Source organism: Excalfactoria chinensis, chromosome Z, assembly GCF_039878825.1.
Source record: "Excalfactoria chinensis isolate bCotChi1 chromosome Z, bCotChi1.hap2, whole genome shotgun sequence".
NCBI lineage: Eukaryota > Metazoa > Chordata > Aves > Galliformes > Phasianidae > Excalfactoria > Excalfactoria chinensis.
Genome location: NC_092857.1, coordinates 31,279,177 through 31,302,799, shown reverse-complemented (window position 1 = coordinate 31,302,799; position 23,623 = coordinate 31,279,177). Strand labels below are relative to the sequence as shown.

At 37.0% G+C, this 23,623-nt stretch overlaps 1 protein-coding gene across 3 annotated transcripts in view; it reads left to right on the top strand.

The window, feature by feature from the left end:
• BNC2 (basonuclin zinc finger protein 2) overlaps positions 1-23,623 on the top strand; it is a 339,631-nt gene that overhangs the window by 230,389 nt on the left and 85,619 nt on the right. For all 3 annotated transcript variants that reach the window (XM_072359861.1, XM_072359860.1, XM_072359862.1), the window contains exon 4: positions 5,031-5,266. In XM_072359861.1, coding sequence (XP_072215962.1) covers positions 5,031-5,266 — 236 coding nt within the window. The remainder of the gene's footprint in view (positions 1-5,030; positions 5,267-23,623) is intronic.

The window sequence follows — 23,623 nt, the reverse complement described above, 5'->3', positions numbered from 1 at the left end:
TCCTATCTACCCTTGAACCCTAATAATCTGGAAATATGATGGTTTTAAAACTATTTATTAAATTTAAAATCATGCATGTGTGTATACATTCAGACTGTGTCCCTTCTTTGTAAATTAGAGAGCATGCACCAAAATCAAGAGTGAAAATATTGCTTAGGGCAAATTTGGAGATGAAACGTAGTAAGATTAATAACGACCAGTTCATTGTAACATACTGACACTGTTCTGTGATGTTCTGAGGTACAAAGCCAGGCAGATCAGCTGAGAATAAGGATTTTCACTGCACCTTTTTGCCCCTCCCCAGGAAACCTAAATATTTATCTAACAAAAATAGAAAGATCCATTAACAACTCCAAATGCATCAAAAGTAGAATATTTAAAACACTTTTACACTCAGTAAAGGCAAACTGTCATGCTTTTGCTTTACCTACTCAAAAAACAGCATGAGAGCTTTAAAGTACAAAATTAATCAGTATCTACTTGTATTTCTTTTACTTAACAAAACTGGCTTTTAATTTGGACGACCTTGTTGAAAGAAAGGGTCCTTGGTCAGTTTGCATAGCTGAGCCAATGAACTGGTTGTTGTGTTGATAAAATTAAAGATTTTGTCCTTATTTTCTGTGTTATTTTCTAAGTGCTTTAGTCTTACTTTAATATATATTTTTTCACTTAATCTCCTTTAAATTGCTCAGCATCCCAAAACTCCAGTAAAATACAGATGGTAAAGTAAATCCCTCCCCCTGGTTTTATTGCAGGTTAAATTTTTGTTTAAGTTGGGTAGCTAACTCAGGTGCTTAAAACAGTTGAGACAGCACTCCTGTGAAGTGCTGTGTGGTTCTCAGTATCCTCTGTTCCTTTATACAACTCAAACCATTCTGTGATTCTATAATAACAGTTTCATTCTGAAAAGGGGAAAAATTCTGCAAGCTGAATTTTCAATTTTGGCTTCTTACTACCTGGACTCAGAAAACATTAAACTTTTCATTTCAGGTACCAGGAGGGCCCATGTAGAAATCTCCAATGATAGCAAACTGAAGCTCATTGAAACCCTGCATACAGGACTATTCTCTCCTCCTAGGTCTTATGAGTTATTTCACTGTGTAACGTTTGCAAAAACAGAGGTGGCAATAGTAGTGCACTGAGACCAAGGTACAGGTAGGGTGTACCTCTGTTACTTCGGCAACAGATAGAAAGCCTGAAGATTGTGCACACATGCAAATAACATGTAAATCTGCTGGTGCAGAAGGACGTAGTTCCAAACAACATCTCATTGGGTCTTCTGTGGCTTTTTAAAATTGCTGTCTGCAGCAGTGAAATCACAGTAGGAGTTTCATACTTCAGTGCAGAAAGAAAAATTTTCACCTAGGAAGCGCAAGAGGCTGAGGAAAATCCTGATCCAAATCCTAAATGGACGAAACCTGTGATTAGTACAGATCATATAAGGATTATGGGGCATCTTCAATACTTCAGAATTAGGTGAGAAATGTTAGGAAATAAAGATTCCTAATTCCTATACTGATAAAGCAGTTAGTAATTTTTAGTTGCTGAAGGCAGTCTTCTATATATCCAGTTCCTTATGACCCTTTTTTGTCTCCTGTTTCTTGCAGTAGTTAAAATTTCTGAAAGAAGTATTTGCAGTTCAGCTCCACTGAAAGTTGCTATGATGAAACATAAGGGCTTCTTAGGCTGCTCCCCAAAAAATTAAAAGGTTTTTCTTTTCTTCCTGTGTTGGTGAACACCTTTCTTCTCACACCGATGTAGTAACTATCAGACTGTTAGGCTAGCGCTAAGAATTGAACTGGACTGTTGAAAGGCAGCTGCCTTCACTGAAACACCTCACTGAACCCATCGTAGTCAGTTTCTGAAGACTGTACAGGTTGCAATGAAAAAATCACAAACATGTTCAGACTTTCCTGGGTGAAATTTTGAGCCCACTGAAAGTCTAAACATGAGTAATAGCTCATGCTGCACCAGGAAGGGACTTAGAATGTGTGGTTTATGATGTTCAGGCAGTGATATCTTCTTAATAAGGACACATCTGTTTATGTCATTTTTCAGGAATGATAAAGCTCATTCTATAATATAGCATGTTTCATCTTGAAGTCTCCTATGCACTTATGAAATCATACAGTGCTGTGGACAATGTTGGATGTATTCACCTGTGAAACACAGCAATGTTCATTGGCATATAGGAATCAAACCAGTAATTCAGAAGAGGAAATGGTGAGAAATGACTTATATACATGAAATTAGATAGCTAAATCAGGACAGAAGAATTCAACTATCTACTCTCAGATTTATCAAGAAGGTTAAAGTTAATACTCTTGTCCTTACAGATAGAGTAATGAAATGCAGGTCCTCTTTTTTCTTTTTTTCTTTTTCTTTTTTTTTTTTTTTTAATTTCTTATCTAAAGGAGCAAATGGCCCCTTGAATCATCCTAAAATGATGGCATTACTTTGCTAATTGTGCTAGAGAAGAAATCAGTAGTACTGCAGAATATAACCTCTACTATTTCCTTAGCAATACCTTAAAATTAAAATTAAAGAAAGAAGAAGAAAGAAAACTTATTGTGAAAAATTACATTCTTCTGCCAGGTGCACAAGTTTTCAGTAATCAGTGATCCATAGGAACTTCCTTCTTTTGGCGTAAATGAATCCCTTTTCACTTCACAGAAAACTTTTCTTCTTATTTTATTTTATTTTATTTTATTTTATTTTATTTTATTTTATTTTATTTTATTTTATTTTATTTTATTTTATTTTATTTTATTTTATTTTTTTGCCTGTAGCATGGGGTCTGCCTTTATTTTGCAAATGTTCTGGTACACACCCATGCAAAAATATATGCTTTGTTGTGTTGCAAATTATACACTTCAGTGCATGGCTTGTCCTTTGGAAGAATGAAATGCACTGCTTATATTTGTTCATTACATAATGTTCAGAATAAAGTCACAAATCAAAATTGGAGATCATTTCACTGTCACTTGGAATGTTAATCCAACACATGACTAGTTCTTTTTTTTTGTGTGTACTCATTTTGAGAATCAGATGTCTATAGATAGTATTACTTTAAAACAGCTGTTTCTGATAAATGGAGTAGTACAGGACATCTTGTAAAAATTTCTGTCTGCTGTTCAACCAGTACACACAGTCATTTGGAAGGACCTTTTTTATTATTTCTTTTCTTCTCTTCTATTGCATCTTGATCTTTTTTAGGCCATTATTCTCAGAGTGGTCTCATTACATGAGGCGGGTAATTGTCCACAGAGTTTTGTGACCTCATTCTAGCTATTAGCTTTATGATCCAGTCAGTAGTCTTTAGATCCAGACATCTTGCCAGCACTCTGACAAGGGCCAAGCTAGAATCATCATCTTAAAAAATTTAAGCAAGCCACTTTTCTTCTTTAGGTGAAAGAACTTGCTTTTGCACACTGTAGGCACAGGATAAAAGGAAACAAACTCACTCAAGTATTTTTACATACACATCTGTGTTCATGCATCTTGATCTACATGGCTACAAAATTAATTTCCTAGATTCTTCTAACTGAGTAATTTGAAGGCACATCTGCTACACCTGTATCAATACAACCACGTTACCAAAAATATTAAAAAAAAAAAAAAAAAAAAAAAAAAAAGTCGTACAAATAATAGGTAAAAGAAAATGTGGGAAAGTATTTTTCCTGTTTGTGCTTCAATCAAATCCCATTCATTAGAATTTATAAATAAATCATTCCCATATCATGAAGTCCATATAACAGAAGTGCTTTGGAAAGAAGTCCTTTTGGAAGAATAATTCCATCCTTCACATTCTGCAGTATAAATGTCCCGTAGAGAGACATAGGACTGCAGTCCCTAGGCTTGCCAATTCCTTATCTTTTTTGAAAGTTAAATTAATATTTAAAGCTATTTATTCAAAGTTGACTTAACCACTAGAATAGGAAAGATCAGACAAATCAGTTGCAAGAAATGAAGTATAAGGAAACCAGAACTCTTTGACAAAGTATTCCTTGGAGTAAATGTGTTGAATGAAGCCAGCGAGTAAATGATAAGGGCCTTTGCGCTCTGGATGTAAGAAAGCAATTTATCAAGAGTACATGAACTCTCCAGTGACCAAAAGCCAAAAAGAAACCGGAGTACATGAGAAGTCCCTGTATCATTATTTTAAATGCTCAGAAAAAAAAATTGTTTAAAAAAAAAAAAAAAGAAAGAAAGTCAGAAGCTTAGGTGTTGCAACATGTTCTGTAAAATAGAAAAGGAAATTAAACATAAACAGATACAAAATATAGCATGCAATGCCATTTGCAATTCCGTAATGTTTAACTTCTTAAGGGCTTAAGAGTTACCCGTATCCTGAAAACATCCTCTCTACTCATCTCAAAATTAGTCATGTTGCAGTGAATAATATGAAATTTGCACTAAATAGTAAAACAAACCAATGTGTGCTACTCAGCAGCTGAATCATGTAGCAGTGAATTCATGGTAACTCATAGGGCTAAGTTTTTCACAGCTTTAGGAAGCTGAGGTTCAGAATGTGCCTGTTTTCTTTTCTACTCCAGAAGATAAGTCTGAAATCTTTAATGGTCCCAGTTAATTCTGTGCAGCTCCAGTCTTGATCTGGAGTAAATAATCAATTTTTTCATAATTTGTTTTAAACTGATGAGTATGATTGTGGATGCCCTATCCCTGGAGGCATTCAGTGCCAGGAAGGATGTGGCTCTGACCCTGTACATAGCAGGGAGGTTGTAACTGGATGATTATTGTGGTCCTTCTCAACAAAGGCCATTCTGTGATTCTTTGGTAGTGTCCAAGACTCAGATGAACAGAATTCTGCACTGTGGTTAAAGGTTAATTAGTGCCCCTTGAAAAGTGGGACTGTTTTGGAGTGTATCTGTGGTAAAGTATCATCCAAGTGGGTGTTTCTATAGAAAATAAGCACACCTACTTTATCTGATATGATTACACAATTCTTTGGGATTATTTTCTTGCTTTTCTATTATCTCTTCTCTTATATGTAATCCCTTTTCTTTCAGCTTTGGACAAGCTTAGTACTCAGCACCTCTACCACCCAACCCAGGTGGAGATTGTGCAGTCCAACGTTGTGTTTGACATCAGCAGCCTGATGCTTTATGGTACCCAGGCTGTGCCTGTGAGACTGAAGATACTACTTGACCGACTCTTCAGCGTACTGAAGCAAGAGGAGGTGCTGCATATTCTACATGGCTTAGGCTGGACACTTCGAGACTATGTTCGAGGCTACATCCTTCAGGTAGGAAATAAAATAAAGCTTGTTTACAAACCCATTTAATTGACATTTTTTACAGAGAAATATTTACTGTGCACCCAAAAGACAAGGAAAAATATAAGCACATTTAGTGTGCTGTGTTGAAGACAAATAATGATTTTGGCAAACTAAAAAATTCAATTTTTACTTAAGCTGAAAATATGCAGCTTCTGTTGTACTGTAGTGTGCATTCGTACTTGCTTACACTTATTGTAGGAAATACCTTGAATGCTGCAAATACTGAGGTTAGCTAGCTGCAAGCCTGACTTGGTCATCTAAGGCAACTGGCATATTTTCAAGGGCTACTGTTCGATTTAAGAAAGCCACTATTTCCTCCTTATTTCTTTGCTTCTTTAGCATAATACCAAATAAAATCATAGTTTCGTTGAGAGGTGGCCCTATAAGATGAGCTATCATCAGGAAAATCCTATTTGTAAGTCAGTTTTAAAAATCATAGCTTTAAGTCATGTTTTACATGTGGACCAGTTGAGGTAAATTATGCACACAAAACTAAAAATTTTAAGGACAAAAGAAGAGGGGGCAAGCTTACATTATGAACATGGCTGGTAATATATGTATTTCCTTACCTGAAAAATCATATTGTTGTTTGGATTCAGAAGTGAATTTTTTACATTTTACAAGACAGTTTGACTGAGAATGTAATCCCACAAATTTCTGAGTGCCCTTAATTACTACTGACTGTGGGACTTCTGCATCTGCTAGAAGTCATCCAGTTATTGAAGTAAATGTATGTGAAAAACTAAAAATTCTAGTTTCTGATTAATTCCTTACTTTCTTGGACAATGAAAGTTTACTTCACTTTATACAGAAAATATGGGAATTTTTATTCCCAAACTGAATAATTCTATGTTTTTTAATTCGTCTTCAGTTTCCTGTCTTTTGTGTGAAAGAAATCAATTAGGTCTACCTAAATAAATAGGAACTTTAATATTCTGTGTTCTGGAGTATTTTATTAAATGCTCTATAGATAGATATTTCAGAAGAGTTCTTCATTGTAGAACAGTCATAAAAAAAAAAAAAAAAAAAAAAAAAAAAAAAAAAGCAATAAAAAGGCCATTATTATTGTAATGAGATCCTGTTTGTTATTAAGATACATACAAAAGTAGAATCCTTTAATGTTTAAGAAATCTCTCAGGCATCAGCATCTATTTCTTAAAAGCAAAATGTTACACATTTGTACACTATAAATATATATTTTTGTTCTGTTGCCAGAAACACTGGCTGGATGGCTGGGCCCAAAGAGTTGTGGTCAGTGGAGTTAAATCCATTTGGTGGCCGGTGTCCCCCAAGGCTCAGTACTGGGGGCACTTCTATTTAACATTTTTATTAACGATCTTGATGAGTGGATTGAGTGCACCCTCAGTAAGTTTGCAGATGACACCAAGTTGGGAGGGAGTGTTGATCTGCCTGAGGGGAGAAAGTCACTACAGAAGCTCTTGGATAGACTGGATTAATGGGCCAAGGTAAACTGTATGTACTTCAATAGGGCTAAGTGTCGGGTCCTGCATTTTGGTCACAGCGACCTCAGGCAACCCTACAGGATTTGGGAGGAGTGGGTGGAAAGCTGCCTGATGGAAAGGGACCTTGGTGTGCTGAAGGACAGTCACCTGAGAATGAGCCAGCAGTGTGCCCAGGTGGCCAAGAAGACCAGTGGCATCCTGGCTTGTATCAGGAATGGTGTGGTGAGCAGGACTAGGGAAGTCATCCTGCCCCTGTACTTGACATTAGTGAAGCCTCACCTCAAGTAATGTGTTCAGTTTTGGGCACCTCAGTACAGAAAGGACATTGAGGTGCTGGAATAGGTCCAAAGAAGGGCAACAAGGCTTGTGAAGGGCTTGGAGGATACACCCTACAAGGATAGACTGAGGGAACTGGAGCTGTTTAGTCTTGGGAAAAGGAGGTGAAAGGTGATTGCATTGAGAGTGGGCTTGGTCTCTTCTCACTGCTGACAGGTGACAGGATTAGGGGAAATGGCATCAAGTTGCCCCAGGGTAAGTTTAGGATATCAGGAAAAGCTTCTTTACATAAAGGGTTGTTAAACACTGGAATAGGCTCTCCAGGGAGGTGGTTGAGTCACCATCCCTGGATGTGCTTAAAAACGGTTTGGATATGGTGCACAGGGACATGATTTAGCAGAAGTTAGGGTAGTATGGTTTGATTGTGGTTGAACTTGGTGATCTTTAAGGCTTTTTTCAAGCTGAGCAATTCTATGATTCTGATAGAACGTACATGTAAGTATATATATGGAATATTTATACAGGTACAGACAGATATCCTTAGGTGGTTGTATGATATATATGCATGGATGTGTATACATGAATATTATTTAAGATATATTAATTTTGATAGATAAATGATGGATATTTAAGCTGATAAATATTGCATCATACTTAGTTTCCAAGATTTTTAACGTTGTTTATCAAAAGGGATGAAGAAATATTATTTGCAAAGGAATTCATGTTAAAAAAAGACATCATTTCTTGGACATAACATTAGAAAATAAACAATTTACTAAATAGAGTGAGTAACTGGGGATTACTTATTATAAATGTAGATTTTAGTGTTCCTTCCAGGTAAGAAGACTGAAACAAGTATTTTTCTTGCTTTAAAAATCATGGAATCAGGCCTATATTGATTTTATTTTAATTTTCTGTTGTAATTATCTTAATGTATGCAAGAAAGGCTTGTAATGAATGTATGCAAGAATGGCTTGTACAGAGAGTTTTATACTGTCAGACTGTCACCTATGTATCTGAGTGGTGTAAAGGCCTGTAGTACAGTAGACCAGAGTTCAGCTTATCTGGTTAAAACTCAGTCACGATATAGCTCTAAAGGCATGAAATTTAGTATTACTGCATTCAGCAGCAATATATTGGGTATTATGTCAGTTAAAGGAGAACAACTGTCAATGGAAATAAAAGGCAGCTGCTAATCTTACCACATATTGAGTTGGTTAGCTTGTGGCTGTGAACTGTGTTAGTGGGTAGAGGAAGACCTACTATAGGCATAATTGAACCTGCCTGTTAAGTTTAGCTCTCTAAACCACGGAAGTGGTTGAGTATTTGGAAGGGATCTCTGAAGTGCATCTACTGCACCCTGATCAAGCAGACTTACCCAGAGTTGTTTGTCCACAGCTATACACCAACAGCTTTTGGAGATCTTTAGGGATGGGGATTCCACAACCTCTATGGGCAAAAATGTGTTTGGTTTGCAATAAAGTTACAAGGCTTGATATATCTCAGAGGAAGGGAATCCCCTCCTTTTAACATACAATGAAAAACGTCTTAGGAAAATAACCAAATCTCTGATAACAAAGAAGGCTTCTTTAAAAAGTAGCTATTTTGAACTATCTGATAGAAGGAGAAGAGGGAAAGGCAGAGAAATTAGGAAAGAAATGGTGGTATCACTACCAGAGTGCACTTTAAGTGCATAGAACTTAAAGTTATATGAGTGCATATAACTCAAAGTTATATGAAAGAAATGCTGGATACAACTGTTTGGCTCAAGAAAATAAAATAAAAAATAAAAAAGTTTGCAGCTTTGGGACCGTGTGCTCTGGAATATAGACTATACTTGGAACATACAGACTGTATGTATCCTAAGATGCTTCTACAAGAACTAACAGAAGTAAGATGAAAATTCAACCCTCATTCAAGTTCCAGTGTTTACTAGTCAACCACAGTGCAAAAAAAAAACAACCCTACAAATGTGGCACAGAGCCAGAATTTCATTCCACATGAAGGTCTGAGACAGCAGTCTGTGCAGAATTTGCCCTGAATCATAATGGGAGTATTAAAACACTATGATATTTTCACTGAACTGAAAATCTGGAGGAAGAGATATAAGAAATCTTAGAGCTGATGTGTTCACTCAAAAATACTTAATTTAGTATTGCCAGCTTTTTGCTTTTTTCTTTTCTTTTCTTTTTTTTTTTTTTTTTTTTTTTTAAGTCCAAGATCCATAATGAAGCCTTTATTCCCACCAGAAAAGATACCTGCTCTCAGGAACTTTCAAGAAAATGTCACAATTTGCTACAGTCTACAAAACAAAAGCCTCTGTCTAGTTGTATGTTAGTTTTGCAAGGTGGGTGGGATTATTTGTACTCTTGCTATGAATAGCAGTGTTTCTAAATAGCCAATTAAAAAGCAGTTTGGGCTGAAAAAAAAATGCAGTATTTATTACTTCATTCACTGGATGTATTAATGGACTGCAGGAAGTGAAGGAACCCTGAAGCCAGCAGATGTAATGTAATACGCTGCCTTTCACACTTGGACAGAGTCACAACTTTGCCAGTAATGGCTGAAAGACATTAAGGCCTGGCATGTTTCTCTGGACTCTCACCAGACCTAATGTCTGGTGAACAGATACCTACCTCTGAAACATCACCGTGTGACAGTTGCGTCAGTAGTCTGACCAGATAGATGGGTTGTAGGATTAATATTTTAGTGGAGGAAATTTCGTCTCCCTTCTAGAAGTAACCTTCCCATTCCCTCAAAATAAATAAATAAATAAAAACAAATTCAGAGGAAGTCTTTTGGACTGTGGGCTTATAGACCACTGTAGATTAGAAGTTCATTTATCTGTTACCTGTAACTGAGGAAGAAAGTTGGAATATTTGTTCCAAACCCATAAGTGAACCTTATTCTCTGGAATCAGCTAATACAGCAATTGTCTTTGCATGACAGCAAATAATTGTCAGCAGCATTAGCTGCTTTGGGTCATATTCAGCACCTGCTACTTGGAGATGTGATTAGTAACTCGACTGATTTTGATGAGGTTACTTCTGCTGTAAAGAACAGCACTACTGCGAGTAGGTCTCCAGCTCTGGTTTGGTTCCAGCTGAGCTGAGTGAAGATATAAGTCTGCCAGCTGTTCTCCTCTGCTCCCCACTGGAGAATACTTCACCCTTCCCATTTGCTAGTGTAACTACATGTGTAATCACTCCCTAGCCCAGTTCTCTCTAAACAAGCTGGGTTAGAAAAATCCTCCTGCTAAGCATACGTGAGTTAACTCTGATTATTCTGAGAGGTAAGGGTGAGAACAATTAATGCCACCAGAAATGAGCAGCTGGGGCATTCGACTATTAGCTGCAGACAACAGGTCATGGCACCACCACATACAAGCTATAAACTGACCCAACGAAATACTGATTCAGTGTTTTATTTTCAGTAACTCAACACCCCTTTAAATATCTCATGATCAAGTAGTTGTATTCCCTTAGTGTAAAGAAGAAAAATGCATATTATCGCTGCAGTAAAGGGAGAGAAGAAGAGGCACAGAATATTTAAGTGACCAGTTATTTGAAGAATGATTTCACTTTTACCATCGTTCCTCTTAAAAAATTAAATTATAAACAGTAGCTCATAGGCAGCATCTTGGCTGCTAGACTCTTTGTTGCTGCTCACTGTCATTAGAAATAAAAGATTTCCCTTACTATCTGCCCCTTCCTACATCCCTCCCCCACAAAAAACAAACAAACAAAAAAATAATAATGCACAAAAGAGCTGGAAAATCATAAGTTTGATATTGGCTCAAAAGGTGACACCATTTAAAGAGTCTCTTTGCTCTTGAACCACTAATCCTAAAAATGAAGATCTCAGAATCACAGAGTCATTTAATGGTTGGATGAGACCTTGAATATCAGCCAGTTTCAACCCCCTGCCATTAGGCTGCCCACACACCATCCAAGCTGGCCTTGAACATCTCCAGTGATGGGGCATCCACAACCTTTGGATGGGATGTTCCAATGTCTTACCACCCTCTAAGTAAAGAATTTTCTCTGAACATGTCTTGAGTCTTCTCTCTCTTTAATTTAAAACTATCCTTCCTTGTACCATCACTGTCTGTGTAAAAAAGTCAGTTTCTGACTTGCTTATAAGCTCAGTTTAAGTACTGCTGTGCTTCAATGAAGTCCCTCAAAAGTCTCTCAAAAGTTCTTCAGACTGACAAGTTGGGGTCTCCCTCAAAAGTTCTCTAGACTGACAAGCCCAGATCTCTCAGCCATTCTTCATAGGAGAGGTGCTCCTGTTCTCTGATCGTCTTTGTCTTCTGATCATCTTCTCAGTGGTATAATTGATGCTGAAAACTGATTAATCTTGAAGTATTGGAAAATTATTTTCTGTTTCAAGGAGACTGGAAATGGAAGTATGATGCTCTACTTGCTTCTTTGGGTTCCTACTCTGCTAATTATAGAAATAAGAATTAAAAACAAACAAACAAACAAACAAAACAGAAGTTAATGTCATAGAGTCATAGAATGGCTCTTTGTCTTCTTGCCTTACTGACTCTTTGCTAGTGTATCTCTTTGCCCACAGATCATCCCTTTTTTAAGAATTCATTTAACTCTTCAGATGTTGGCCAGGTTGGATTGTGGTTTATACTCCCACTGGAGTTCTGGTTCAGCAAGTCTAAAGCAAATTTGAGCAAGAACCAGTCTCTCAGTCACTAAAGTCAGCTGATAAGAGTAAACTCTCAGGCATTTTTTCAAGAAACAGCATCCCATTAAGTAAAGCAGAACTGAGCAAACTGCGAAATACATATTACAGCTTAAATAGCTCAGTTCTAGGATTTTAAATGAAAAGTTGATTATATGCATAGTCAAGTTACATTTTCCCATTAATTGGTGTTACATTTTAATGATGAGTTTTTGGTTTTCTGCAGAACATAGTTGGTGCAATGAGTTGTTTTCATATGCTCTACTATTTTACTAAGTCTTCATAATTCTTGCACCTCTTTCTGACATCTAGATTACATCAAGAGATTTGGAGAGAGATGGTAGCAAGCATGTTTAATAATACTAGTCTTCATTCCTTTTCTTTCCCAAGAAATCCCTTAGCATCTCATCCCTTCTAAAGAATATTAAACACAAGCACAGATGAAAATTGTTTTACTGTTCTTAAAATTAAATATTGCCCATTGTTGACTTGCCCGTGGAGGATTTCAGAAAAGCGTGGGTTCTGTTGATTTCTCACCTCTTTTAAAGACTTTCTCTTAGCTCTCGTCTGTACTCATTTTTCTCCTGTTAAGATGTTTGAACTTTTGCTACAGAACCCAAGTGCAAGGTCTATTTAATTAAAGAGCTTGTCAAGAAGCCTCTGAAGTTTAAACATAAGGAACATTAGAGAAGAAAACAAACAAACAGCAGGTCTGCAGATAACTGCTTTTCCAAGCTAGTTGAGTGGTGTCAGGTCACTGTAGTGATGATAGGATACTTTCAGTTCTATGTAGAAGGGCTGCTCTGAAAGTAATACCTCATGTTTTATTATATTGGCCCACAGTGCCAGAGGTAGATGTTTGTGGTATGGCAGTAGAGGTTGAAATACCCTGCCAATATTCAATTGCATTTTGTTGCCATGTGACAGCTAGCAGCAGAGGGGTACTCTGACAAAATGGTGTCTGACACAAAAGTGCATCTGAAACAAAGGTGTGGAATTGAACTGCTCCATGAAAAGGAAAATAAAGAAAATGTCACCCATTGACATTCACCAGTATTTGCTGAATGTCTGTGAAGACGAAACAGTGGATGTTGGCACAATGAGGCAGTGGGTGGTGTGTTTGTGGTGGCAACAGTGGGTCACTTCCATTGGTGCAGATTTTTATGAGTGCAGCATGAAGCTCTTGTTCATGGGTAGCAAAAATTCACAGCTAGTGCTGGTGACTATATTGGAATAATTGTGTTTTGTAGCAATGAATTTGCTCTGTCACTTAGTGTTGTTGTGCTTTCTGTATCTGATGTAGTTTGCACAGAAATAAGTAGAAGGCCTTACTTTTGGAGTGAATTACGTGGTCTCCTCTATATAACCATAAGTGAAGTGACATTTCTCTCAGGCTTTTTTTCCCCAGTTTCATCAGTTCATGATGGGAGCACATGTAAGTTGATTGGAGGCTGTATTTTTTGTGACAGAGAAAACAGAAAAAGTAGCAATAAAATTATGATGTGTATGAAAAAACAAAATTTACCATTGCAACCCAGAAAAGTTTTATGACAATTAGCAACAACAGTATAATAAAAATGGCTTTTGCATCCAAAGGCTGTGCAGTTATTGAATTAACATCTCATTCCTCATTAGTCTTTCAACCTCTTAATACTTTGAGCTTGTTTAGTTGCTACCACTTGAAAATTTTGAAGCATTTTACAAAGCAGTCACTTACATGGCCTATGTTCTAAGTATTGTGTAACTTTTGATAATGTGTATATCAAAATTCAAAGCTGGAACCAAGCATTTAATATATAAGATTATAATTTCTATAGCTGCCACACTTGTTTCATTACTTGATGACAGTTACTCTTCTTTTCCAGCATTATTTCCTTTTTTTTTTTTCCTTGTTTTGTTAGAAACATTGTTATTTTACATTTTCTTTCCCCTTACAGTTGCTGATAACACTCACATATGTTCTTTGTTCAAACATATAGTTTTTCATTAGTGGCCTCTGAGCAACTAAGACTCCAAGTATTTATCCAGACTTCCATTCTCCCAGTATAGATGGGTTTTAAACCTGGTTCTTTTCAGTATGTGTCTGTTTCCTTCCATTCCAACTTACTTCTGTTGTGCTGTTTTTTTTTTTCCTCCCACCCCCTTCTTCCTTTTTCTTTTTTTTTTCTTTTTTTTTTTTTTTTTTCTTGCTTATCTTCCCTCCTTCAGCCTCACCTCAGTTGCACAGAGATGAAAAGGATCTGTTAGATGATGTGTCCATCTCCAGAGTTTTCGATTCCTCCCACAGCATCACCGCATGCTAATATTTGCGGCTATGATCATCTGGAAGAGTTTCTGCTCTCCCATGTGAGTTAGTTTAGCATGACTCCCCTGCACTTCTGTGAAACAGAGATTCTCTGCTGTGCCCCTTGCTCCTTTGTATTCATCTCAGCTGTACTAATCCAGGAGTGACTATCCTATCTCTACTCTAAATGAGAAAGAAAAAAAGCTCAGATAAACCTTTAAGAACTGAACAGGGAGATAGGAACCAGAGCACAACTGCTGAGCCTCAGGGAAGCACTGTTGTGTATGAGCAAAGCAGTGTCACTTTTTCTACCGTGTGAAGTGCTTTCAGATTTTCTCTCTGTCTGTATTAACTCACCTAACATCTCCCTGCTGCTTTTGATGACTTACCTCTAGTAGTAACACTACCAAGCACACCAGTGCTACATGACTCTATTTATCATGACTGTTAGCACTTGGACAGGAAAAGAATAAAAGTAAAGGCCAAAGTGTTTGATGGCTGTTTTGAACGCCACCAGGGCAAGTTACGTGACAACAGATGTCTCGGTAACATGTGAAGATCATTTGGATTTCCATAATATGTGTGGCTGGAGAGCTGTGCTATTGCTGCTCTGTGTCTTGCATCTTGCATGGGTAATGAAGCAGAGGGCTCCGTAATCCCTGATGATCAACAACAGTATACACAATGCTAGTTCTTAATGACTACTATGAAATAGTCAAGCCTTTAAAACCATAGCACTTCACGTGGCTCAGAAATGCAGAGATGGCCTTTTTAATAGCAAACATTTTTGTCTATCGCAGATGAAAAAGAGTTGTGTACCTGTAATGCATGGTGTTTTCAGCACTGGACTCAGAAGCAGTGGTCCACATTGGTCCATGGACTAATGTAGTTTCACACAGCTGGGCACAACTACAGATACAAAGTGTGGAAATGGCTGTTACTGAAAGCCTGTCAAACATATGCCAGGACCATGTGTGCTTTCTTTTAAAATGGATCTGAAAAGCTCTTCACCTGCCAAGGCTTGAGTTCATGGTCCCGTGTTTCTCTTCTGATAGTTGATGAAAAAACACTAAGGCAGAGTGGGGGATGAAGGAGGTGGGAGGAATAGTTCACTCCTTGGGCTGGTTTAGGTGTGAGTGATGCCATCAAGCACTGCTGGAGAAACAGAACCCTGAACTTGAGTCTTGGCAGGTAAGCCAAGAAGGAAACTATTTCCAGCTTTCTTGCTTCAGAATGTGTTTGAATTTGTATTAACTGTTTATGGTCACAAAAGATTTTCAGTGAAATACATATATATACACGTGCATAAACGCTATCTATGTTTATGTTACTAATAAATTCATGTATATGCATGTGAATGTGTTTGTGTGTGTATGACTGAAGTCTGTTTTTCAGACCGATTCACTGTGGGTGAGGGGCTTTCCTCCTAGACTGGAGAATCACATTTTTGTGTAGATGATTGACTTGTTGAATCTTTCATCAGAATATATCCTGCACTATGCAAAGAAACATGGCCATCAAATTAAGGACACAATCTCGAGATTACTTTCCATCTCAATTTTCTTGTAAGAAACGCAGTGAAATATGATAAAATAGAGAAAACAAAAGGATATAAAAGTGTTGATTAAAGGCAAATGTGTGTGTTTTGGGAATCTGAGGGAGGAAGGGAACAAGTTGGGCCAGGAATCCAAGGAATTAACGTAATTCTTCTTAGAAATAAAGCTCAAAGATTAGAACTTCTCCTTTTTTTAGACCGTCTTGTCCACCAAGGACCTTGGGTTGAATTCACATCATGGCTGTGGAGGTGATAAGGTATTACATTACCCATTCAGCTACACATCACTGGAGATTACCTCAATTAGAAAATACAGAGTCCAGACCACTGCACTTTAATGGATTTAAGACTTTTCCCACTTCAGATACCTCTGGATCTGAGTTTAGGGGTGTTTTTTATTGTCTGTGTGTCAGCACTGGCTTCAGGCACTCACAAAATTTAGGCCCACAGACACTTAGGAATCAGGAAGGACTACAGAGAATCAAACTTGTCATCTGTCCAGCATTGGTTGATTTACTGCTTTTCTTCAAGTCCAAGGGATCTCAAGGGGACTTTTTCCCTTGCAGCACTGATCTTTCCATGAGGTGCTAGTGCCTGTCCTGAGCAATAAGAAGGAATAACAGTGAAGTGTGATCGGCTCTTATTAGGAGGGGTAAATGTCATTAGCACTTACTGTTGCCTTCTAGGCAGTCAGAGTACAGACAGATAACCCCCTTTTACTATCAATGTATATTTTGTATCTAATGAAGATGAACTCATGTATTTTAATTAAGAAATTTACTTTCCTGTACTGAAAAATCATCTGTGATTTGGATGTCATTTTGTACCACGTCCTAGAATTTTGAATACTTAACTTGAAGCCAGGAAACATGCATTATCTGACTGGCTCTAATATATTAACTTGCTGCACGAGTCCTTTGTGCTTCAGCTTGATTTCTCTCCTCCCCCACGGCTTTTACAAAATGTTCTAATCATCCCAATTAATACTTGAATGTTGTTAATTAATGTTTATGAAGTGCTTTGAGATCATCTAATGAAATAGAATGTGTAATTAGTATTGTTCTTTAGTCAAATTTTGAAATATCACCACCACTGAACAGTAGTTCCAGTAAATAATATTTTAAATAGCCTTTTTAGCAAATGTAAGAGGAAGAATTTGTTACATATTTTGCCTTTTATAGCAGAGGAAAAATATGTCTGTTTATATCCAGTGTTGCTCTAAATCCATGATGAATCTTGCATGGGCTTTAGAAGGGTCAGAATTGCACCCTGAAGTCTTACATTCCTTCTTCTTAAAAGGATGTGGAAATCTGTGTCACTAACAAACAGTTATCCTGCAAAGCAGGAAATCACACATGGAACAGGTAGAATTTTAGGACTTCTGATCCTGTGTACAGCAGCTTGCTGTGTTTTAAGTGTATGTATGTAGCTTGCCTTGTGACATAAATATGATAATAGAGTTTACATCATTACATTCTGATCTGTGCAGTCTTGCTCCTGTGTTCACGTTGACATATGGGATAAAGGATATGAACCTACTCATGAGGTTACTTCCAACTCCCAGAATAGTTGGAGATAGTGAGGATGATGTCTGGGCACCTTACTTTGTTCAGCTTGTTTAGTACCTGAGTGAATCCTTTGTGCCTAATGGCTTCAGAAAATGGTAGTCCCTGTAAAAGTAAACATGATTTTAATATGAAATGCTTTACTGGCCTCAAAGATTTAAAGCCTACACATTCAAGTGCAGTATACTGTGAGATCCATTTAAAAGATTAGTTTTAATAAAATTAAGTTTAGCTTTCCTTGACATACAGGAGAATGTTAGGTTTGTGTTTTTCAAGCTGCTTTTTCACAGTTTTGAAACAAACAAAGCTATCCTCTCTGATATTTTGTCTCAGAGGGATGTGAGGTACTGGATATACCTACTGGAGATCCATGACATCCCTTTTCTGCCACAATTAAAAGCAGACAAATGTTACTTCACAGAAGGGGTGTGGGATAGAAAAAGGTATGAAGAATGATGAGAAATAAACAGTGCCTGTAGTAGATCGCTAACATAATTTGTCATGAAGTTATTGAGAAACGTAGGTGTTGGCAGATGTACAGATGTATTTTGGGACACCTGACCAGCAGAAGAGACGTGGCCAAGAGACAACAGAGGGTGCTGGTTGTAAAGCGTGTATCCTCTCTGCACTGATCACTTTTAGCTTTCCTTTGCAAGCTTGAGGAGTTTGTGTTCCACAAATGAAATACAGCTAGCGTATTGATTTTATATGATCCAAGAGTGCCTCTTGAAATTGTAAGTTTTTCATAGTGCCTGCACGTATATATTCTCAGAACCTGCTACTTGGTGTGTTTTGAACTGAACAGCCCCATAGCTTTTTATGTGTTTCAGTTTGCTAATTTGCTAATTTTATTACTTTTTATTAGTGCAGTATTGTTGTATGTGGTATATATATGTATATATATATATGTATATATGTGTGTGTGTGTGTGTGTGTGTGTATATACATATATGTGTGCAATATTCAAATTGTAGGTCTGGGGAAGGGGGTGTTGACTCTGGTAGTTGAAAGAATTCAGCTATCTTGAAGAGTTAAATCAATCTTTGAGTCAATTTTATCAGATTTTCTTGGGCATGGTAACAATATGACACAAGTAACTTGAGCTTTACACTTTCGTCAAAGAAATTTAAAAATACTAAGCATTTGCTTTTAAGTTGTTATTTATTGGTGATTATTTCATTTATTTATTTATTTATTTATTTATTTGGAGAGTAGTAAACCATGGGTCCAAAAGGATCAACGGAAATATAATACATTAGCATGAAACTGAATGCTATGTCATTGTAAAAATTTAGGTGCTTCAGAAGTGCTACAACTGCGAACCTGAAATGAAATATAGATGTAGTTTTCAAACCTGAAAAACAGCTTCACTAACAGAGCATGAGTTTCTGATATTAGTTACACTAGATATTGAATATACATCAGTAGAGCTTTCCCACATTGCTTCATACTAGATCACTGTGCTGGAATTCCAGTAGCCTTTGCATCATAGAACAGACCATGTTTTTTTTTATTTTATTTTATTTTATTTTATTTTATTTTATTTTATTTTATTTTATTTTATTTTATTTTATTTTATTTTATTTTATTTTATTTTATTTTATTTTATTTTTAAGGTTTTTTATTATTATTATTATTTTGTTGTTGTTGTTGTTTTGTTTGCTGTTCTTTTTTTAATAGTTATTTGAAAGGACAGGACTTTTGGGACCATGGTCTCTATAACTATTTTCAGCTCTGTTCAAGGGACAGGAAGAAAAGTGTGAAGCCTCAACATGCTTTGTGTCCAGCTAGTGGAGACGGACACTGGTAGTCTTACATCTCTTACCACTTAGGGGTCCTGATTCAACCGAGTCTATAAGCATCTACCCAAACCATTTCATATCTTCAAACTCAACAAGAATCTGCTCACAAGAATCTCCTAAACATGTTTAGGAATATGCTTGTATATTTCTTCTGAATTAAGGCCTTAATGACGGTATGTCAGAGTAGTCAGCTGGGTTGTAAAACAGTTCCTTTCCTGTAAGTAAGCATTACCCTTGGCTTGAAAAGGAATGAATGGAAGGTTGCGAGAACTCCATGATAAAGAATGTGCCAATTTAAGATCTTTCCAAAGATCTTTGCTTTTTTTTTAATTTTTTTTTTTTTAATGGGTAGACTCTACCTTCTCCCTGTGCAGTGTTTAATACATCTCATAAAGCCAGGCCAGAATCCAGGGATCATTTGTGGCAGATTTTGTGCATTAGTTCTCTGAAATTAAGCCAATCTTTATCATGGGGACCAAAGTCCTTTTTGTCACATTATTAAAGGCCAGAGATTGACTAAAGGAATTTCATCTCTTCTTTGTGCCAGATAGGTGTTCTTTTTTCTGTCCTGCTCTAGGAAGGAATTTTTTGGGGTAGGTGGAAAAAAAAAACCAACAACATCAAGCATAAGGCCTACCTGCCCATCTCCTCATTCTCTGTGGATCAGGTTCATTGAAGCTGCTGCATCCTGATGCCTTTCCCTTCTAGCCACCCTACAGCACAGGGAGTCCAGACTTTAACCTGAGTGCTGAGCTGAGTACACAGTAGGTAGAGATCATGAGTTGAGTTTCTGTTCCTTTTGAAATGCGTGGGCATCATTTACAGAGTAAATATCCTCTGTGAAAAAGAGGTTTGGAAAAGCATTTCTAGTACTTGATAACACACGACTGACTGAGATGTTGTGAACAGCACAGTACAGGTAAGAATCAAACACAAGGGAGAGAAGAATTCTTACATGTTACATTTCCAGCAAATTCTGTCATGTTGGAAACCACCTCCTCCTTCCTAGTATTCTAGTGATTTATTGCTGCTAGCAGGATGTTGTTTGTGTCACTAAGGAAGTTATAATGAATCCATAAAAATCAAACAGTACTGCTTTTTTTTTTCCTCTTGGAGGAAAACAGAGGACTTCTGCTTTATTAGATGGACTCTGTGTGAGGAGTTTTAAATATCAAATCAAGTAGTATAAATGTTTTGTGTAGTCCTTGGAGTATTAATTCTGATGTAGTTAGATGGTAGATAATGTTTACTGTTATAAAAAAATGCACTTATAGTTTACACCATATGCTTTCTTACAATTTTGTACCTCTTGTGTTTGTTTTTGGTAGAAGATAGCTGACAGGTTTATCTTTGAAGTCACTCTTTTTACCTACACAATTTTGTAGAATTAAATTTCAGTTTTACCTTATGAGCATATAGCAACGGGCATTCGTGTCTCTATGCAGACTTGGCTGTCCAAATCTGCACTTCCAAATTCACAGACCTATCCCTGGAGAAATTTTTACAAAAATTGACATTTCAGTTTTCATCTATGAGTACAGGAAAGGAAGTTGTCATTTGGAGACTCTGATATTTATTTTAGTGGTGCCTTATTTAGGGAGCAGTGTAAACACTTGTGCAGTGAGACACTGTTTAGATGGGCTGGAGATATCAAAACCAAGGTCACCTTGATCACCATAAATTCTGTGGATTTTAGCAGTTAAGCATGGCGAATTATCTTCTATCTGACTCTATCCTGGCTCCTCTTGCACGTGCCTGTTTAAACAAAAAATAAATTTTACAACAGTAACAATGCATTCAGTCAACAATTTGGGGGGAATGAGCATAGACAGAGAAAAAAATCAGAAGGCCAAATCCCACCTGTATTCAGATCCCGATTCTTTCACTGTACCTTCGAAAATGACTGCCTGATTTATTTTTTATTACACCCAGCGCTTAAGCTGAATGAAAAAAAAATATTCCACGATGCTTCATGTTTAATAAAAATGCATTAATGGCCAAGGAAGATAACTAAGATAAAATGTAACAGCCTTACTCAGCTTTGACTGTATTTTTAAATATTGATTCACAGTTGGAGAAGCTGAAATGCTGAGTAAACTCACCAGTTATCCATGGGAGTAAAAGTGAAACAGCCCACGCCCCCCCAAAAAAATTAACTTCGTGGAAAGTCAGTTATGAGCACGTTTGGCTAATACAATCCTCCCCCAACACATCCGTGTGCGAGTGTGCACAGAGCTGTTTGCCTTTTAGTGATGTTGACTATGGAATGCCTGTGCTGAAAGCTTTGGATCAAATCCTGCAAACAGCTATGCTACTGACTCTGTTTATATCTTTATATTTTAACAACTCTGAAGCTTTCTGAAGTGTAAACCATTTCTGGCTCACATATCTCCTCTAGAGCATGCAAGAGCACAATACCCCTATGGCAAAAGAAATGAGAAGTGGCAGTAACCATAGGTATAAACTGTTCCTTCCCTCCACCTTGGAGGAACCCAGCTGTTTCTGAGTAGCCCTTTTTTTTTTGTTCTTTTTTTCCCCTGCAATTTTTCAAATCCATTTGAGACTGAATTTCACACAAAGATGTACTTGAAGCTTAAGCTTTTTGTTTTTAATCTTTTTTTTTCTATTATTCCTATATATATATATATATACACAAATATATATATATATATAGGAATATATATAATGTTAACATTAAGCTAATGTTAAATACATATTATATATATAATATAATATAATATGTATTTAACACTAGCTGTTAGACACATTTCGTTGGAGGTCAGAAATCTCTTTCAGGTCAGACATCTGGTGCAGGGTTTCCCACCTTGTGCTTTGAGGCACTGAAGTAGGTGGAGCATCTGATTATTTTCTCGACACCTAGCTAGTCTTACTGATTTTAACTGCTCTACTGTGTTAAAGAACCACAGAAAAAAGAACATTTACAAAATCCCGATTCATTTTTTTTTTTATTTTTTTTTTTTTCCTGCTTCTCTTAGAGTAGGAGAAATAAATTTGAATGATTTTTGCCCAGGCAATTTTTAATATACTCAGAAGTAAAGTGCTTCATTCCTTTAGGAAAAACTGTGTAACTCTATTATTGTAGATATTGTAAGAATATTATATTATAAGCTTAACAATGTGGCTTTCAAACTTGGGAGGGGACTGAAGATAGAAAAAAATTATCTCACAACAATGAAAATATATTATTTCTCATATCAAAAGAAAACTTCTTCGAAAACATTTCCTTTGCTTATTATATTTTCCCCCCATTTATTCTTGTCAGTACAGGACACATTCAGCATCTGTTCTCTTGCAAAAGCCCTCAGGAAAAATTAAAAAGCTGTTCTTGCAAATTCATCATTATTATTAAGAACCATAATTTACCTCATGGTTATCTCAGCCCTTCTCTAGCTCTTATCTGCACTCTGTGATGACATTGCCTTCTTGAGCAAGGCATCGTTCCAGCCTCGTCTCATCTCTCCCACCTTAATTTGTAGCGATGCGTTGCAGTTTGGTGACAGGCATTTGTTCGTGCTTGAATAACCCAAGATTTGAACTCTACAGTTTGTGGCATCCATGTAATGCTTAGCAGTGGGTACAGCTGTTAACTATTCGCTTATAAATAATCTTTTTCCCCTCTCAACCTGTCTCCCAGGTAGTGTACCTGTCACCATTAATAACTCATCGGCAGCTCCCCAGTGATTTGGCCCATCACTTGTCATTCACAGTGGAGTGCTGCTCCGGCCTGCTATTGAAGCTCACATAAGCTCCTTTAGCTGTTCACTCATCCCAGCAGCTGCGTTGTTTCATGTTCCTGACTTGTGGGAAATTGTGCGGATGGGCTCTACAGTTAGCCAACTGAACTGTCCCTTGTCATCTCTGTCTGTGCACTGAGTCCTGTCTTTGGGCACTCCTACGCTGTCTGCTTCAGACAGTGAGAGGTGTTGCAATTTGTTTTAAGTCAGCTCTCACCTGGCTGCACTGATTTCCCTGCAAGTTTACCCCTGGAGTTTGTTTGGGCCAGCATATGTAACAATTATGTGCACACATTTATTTAATACTGAACAGTTTGCCTTACTGTTTATTTTTACTGTGTTAGTAGCCTCAGTGCTGCACATAATCCAGAAAGCAGAACAAAAAGGCAATTGAGTCTCTGTATGAAGCACCTATTTGGGCATGGAAAAGAAGGGGAAAGATAAAAGTGACTTATTTTAGTTGCTATCTGATTATAAAAATTATCTCCATTACTGTGGTAACAGAATAGTTGTCCTTTCTCTTTGAGGGTTCTATTTCTCCTTTCCTACAGAGCCCTGATTGGGTTGTTTATGGTTACTGTGGATTGTGTTGCTCAGTCAAAACTTACTGTAAACATGGTGCGTTGTGTGAATAGGGAGTACTTTGGGCTCAAGGCAGTAAAGAGGCAAGTCTCATGAACAAAGACAGTGCTTTTGAGAAGTGAAATGATACACAGATAGCTGATACATTAGCTATGTACCTACAAAGTTAACACAATTTGTGTTCTACCTATTTCCTAAGTAGAAAATGTGGCAAAGTAAGTTGCTGCATTTAACAACTGCTTTTACATACATCCATAGAAATGGTACTTTTCAGTTTGAACACTGAGCTTGAATTAATAACTAATCTAAAGCTTTTTCTAAGGCTGCTTTTACCAAATCACTGA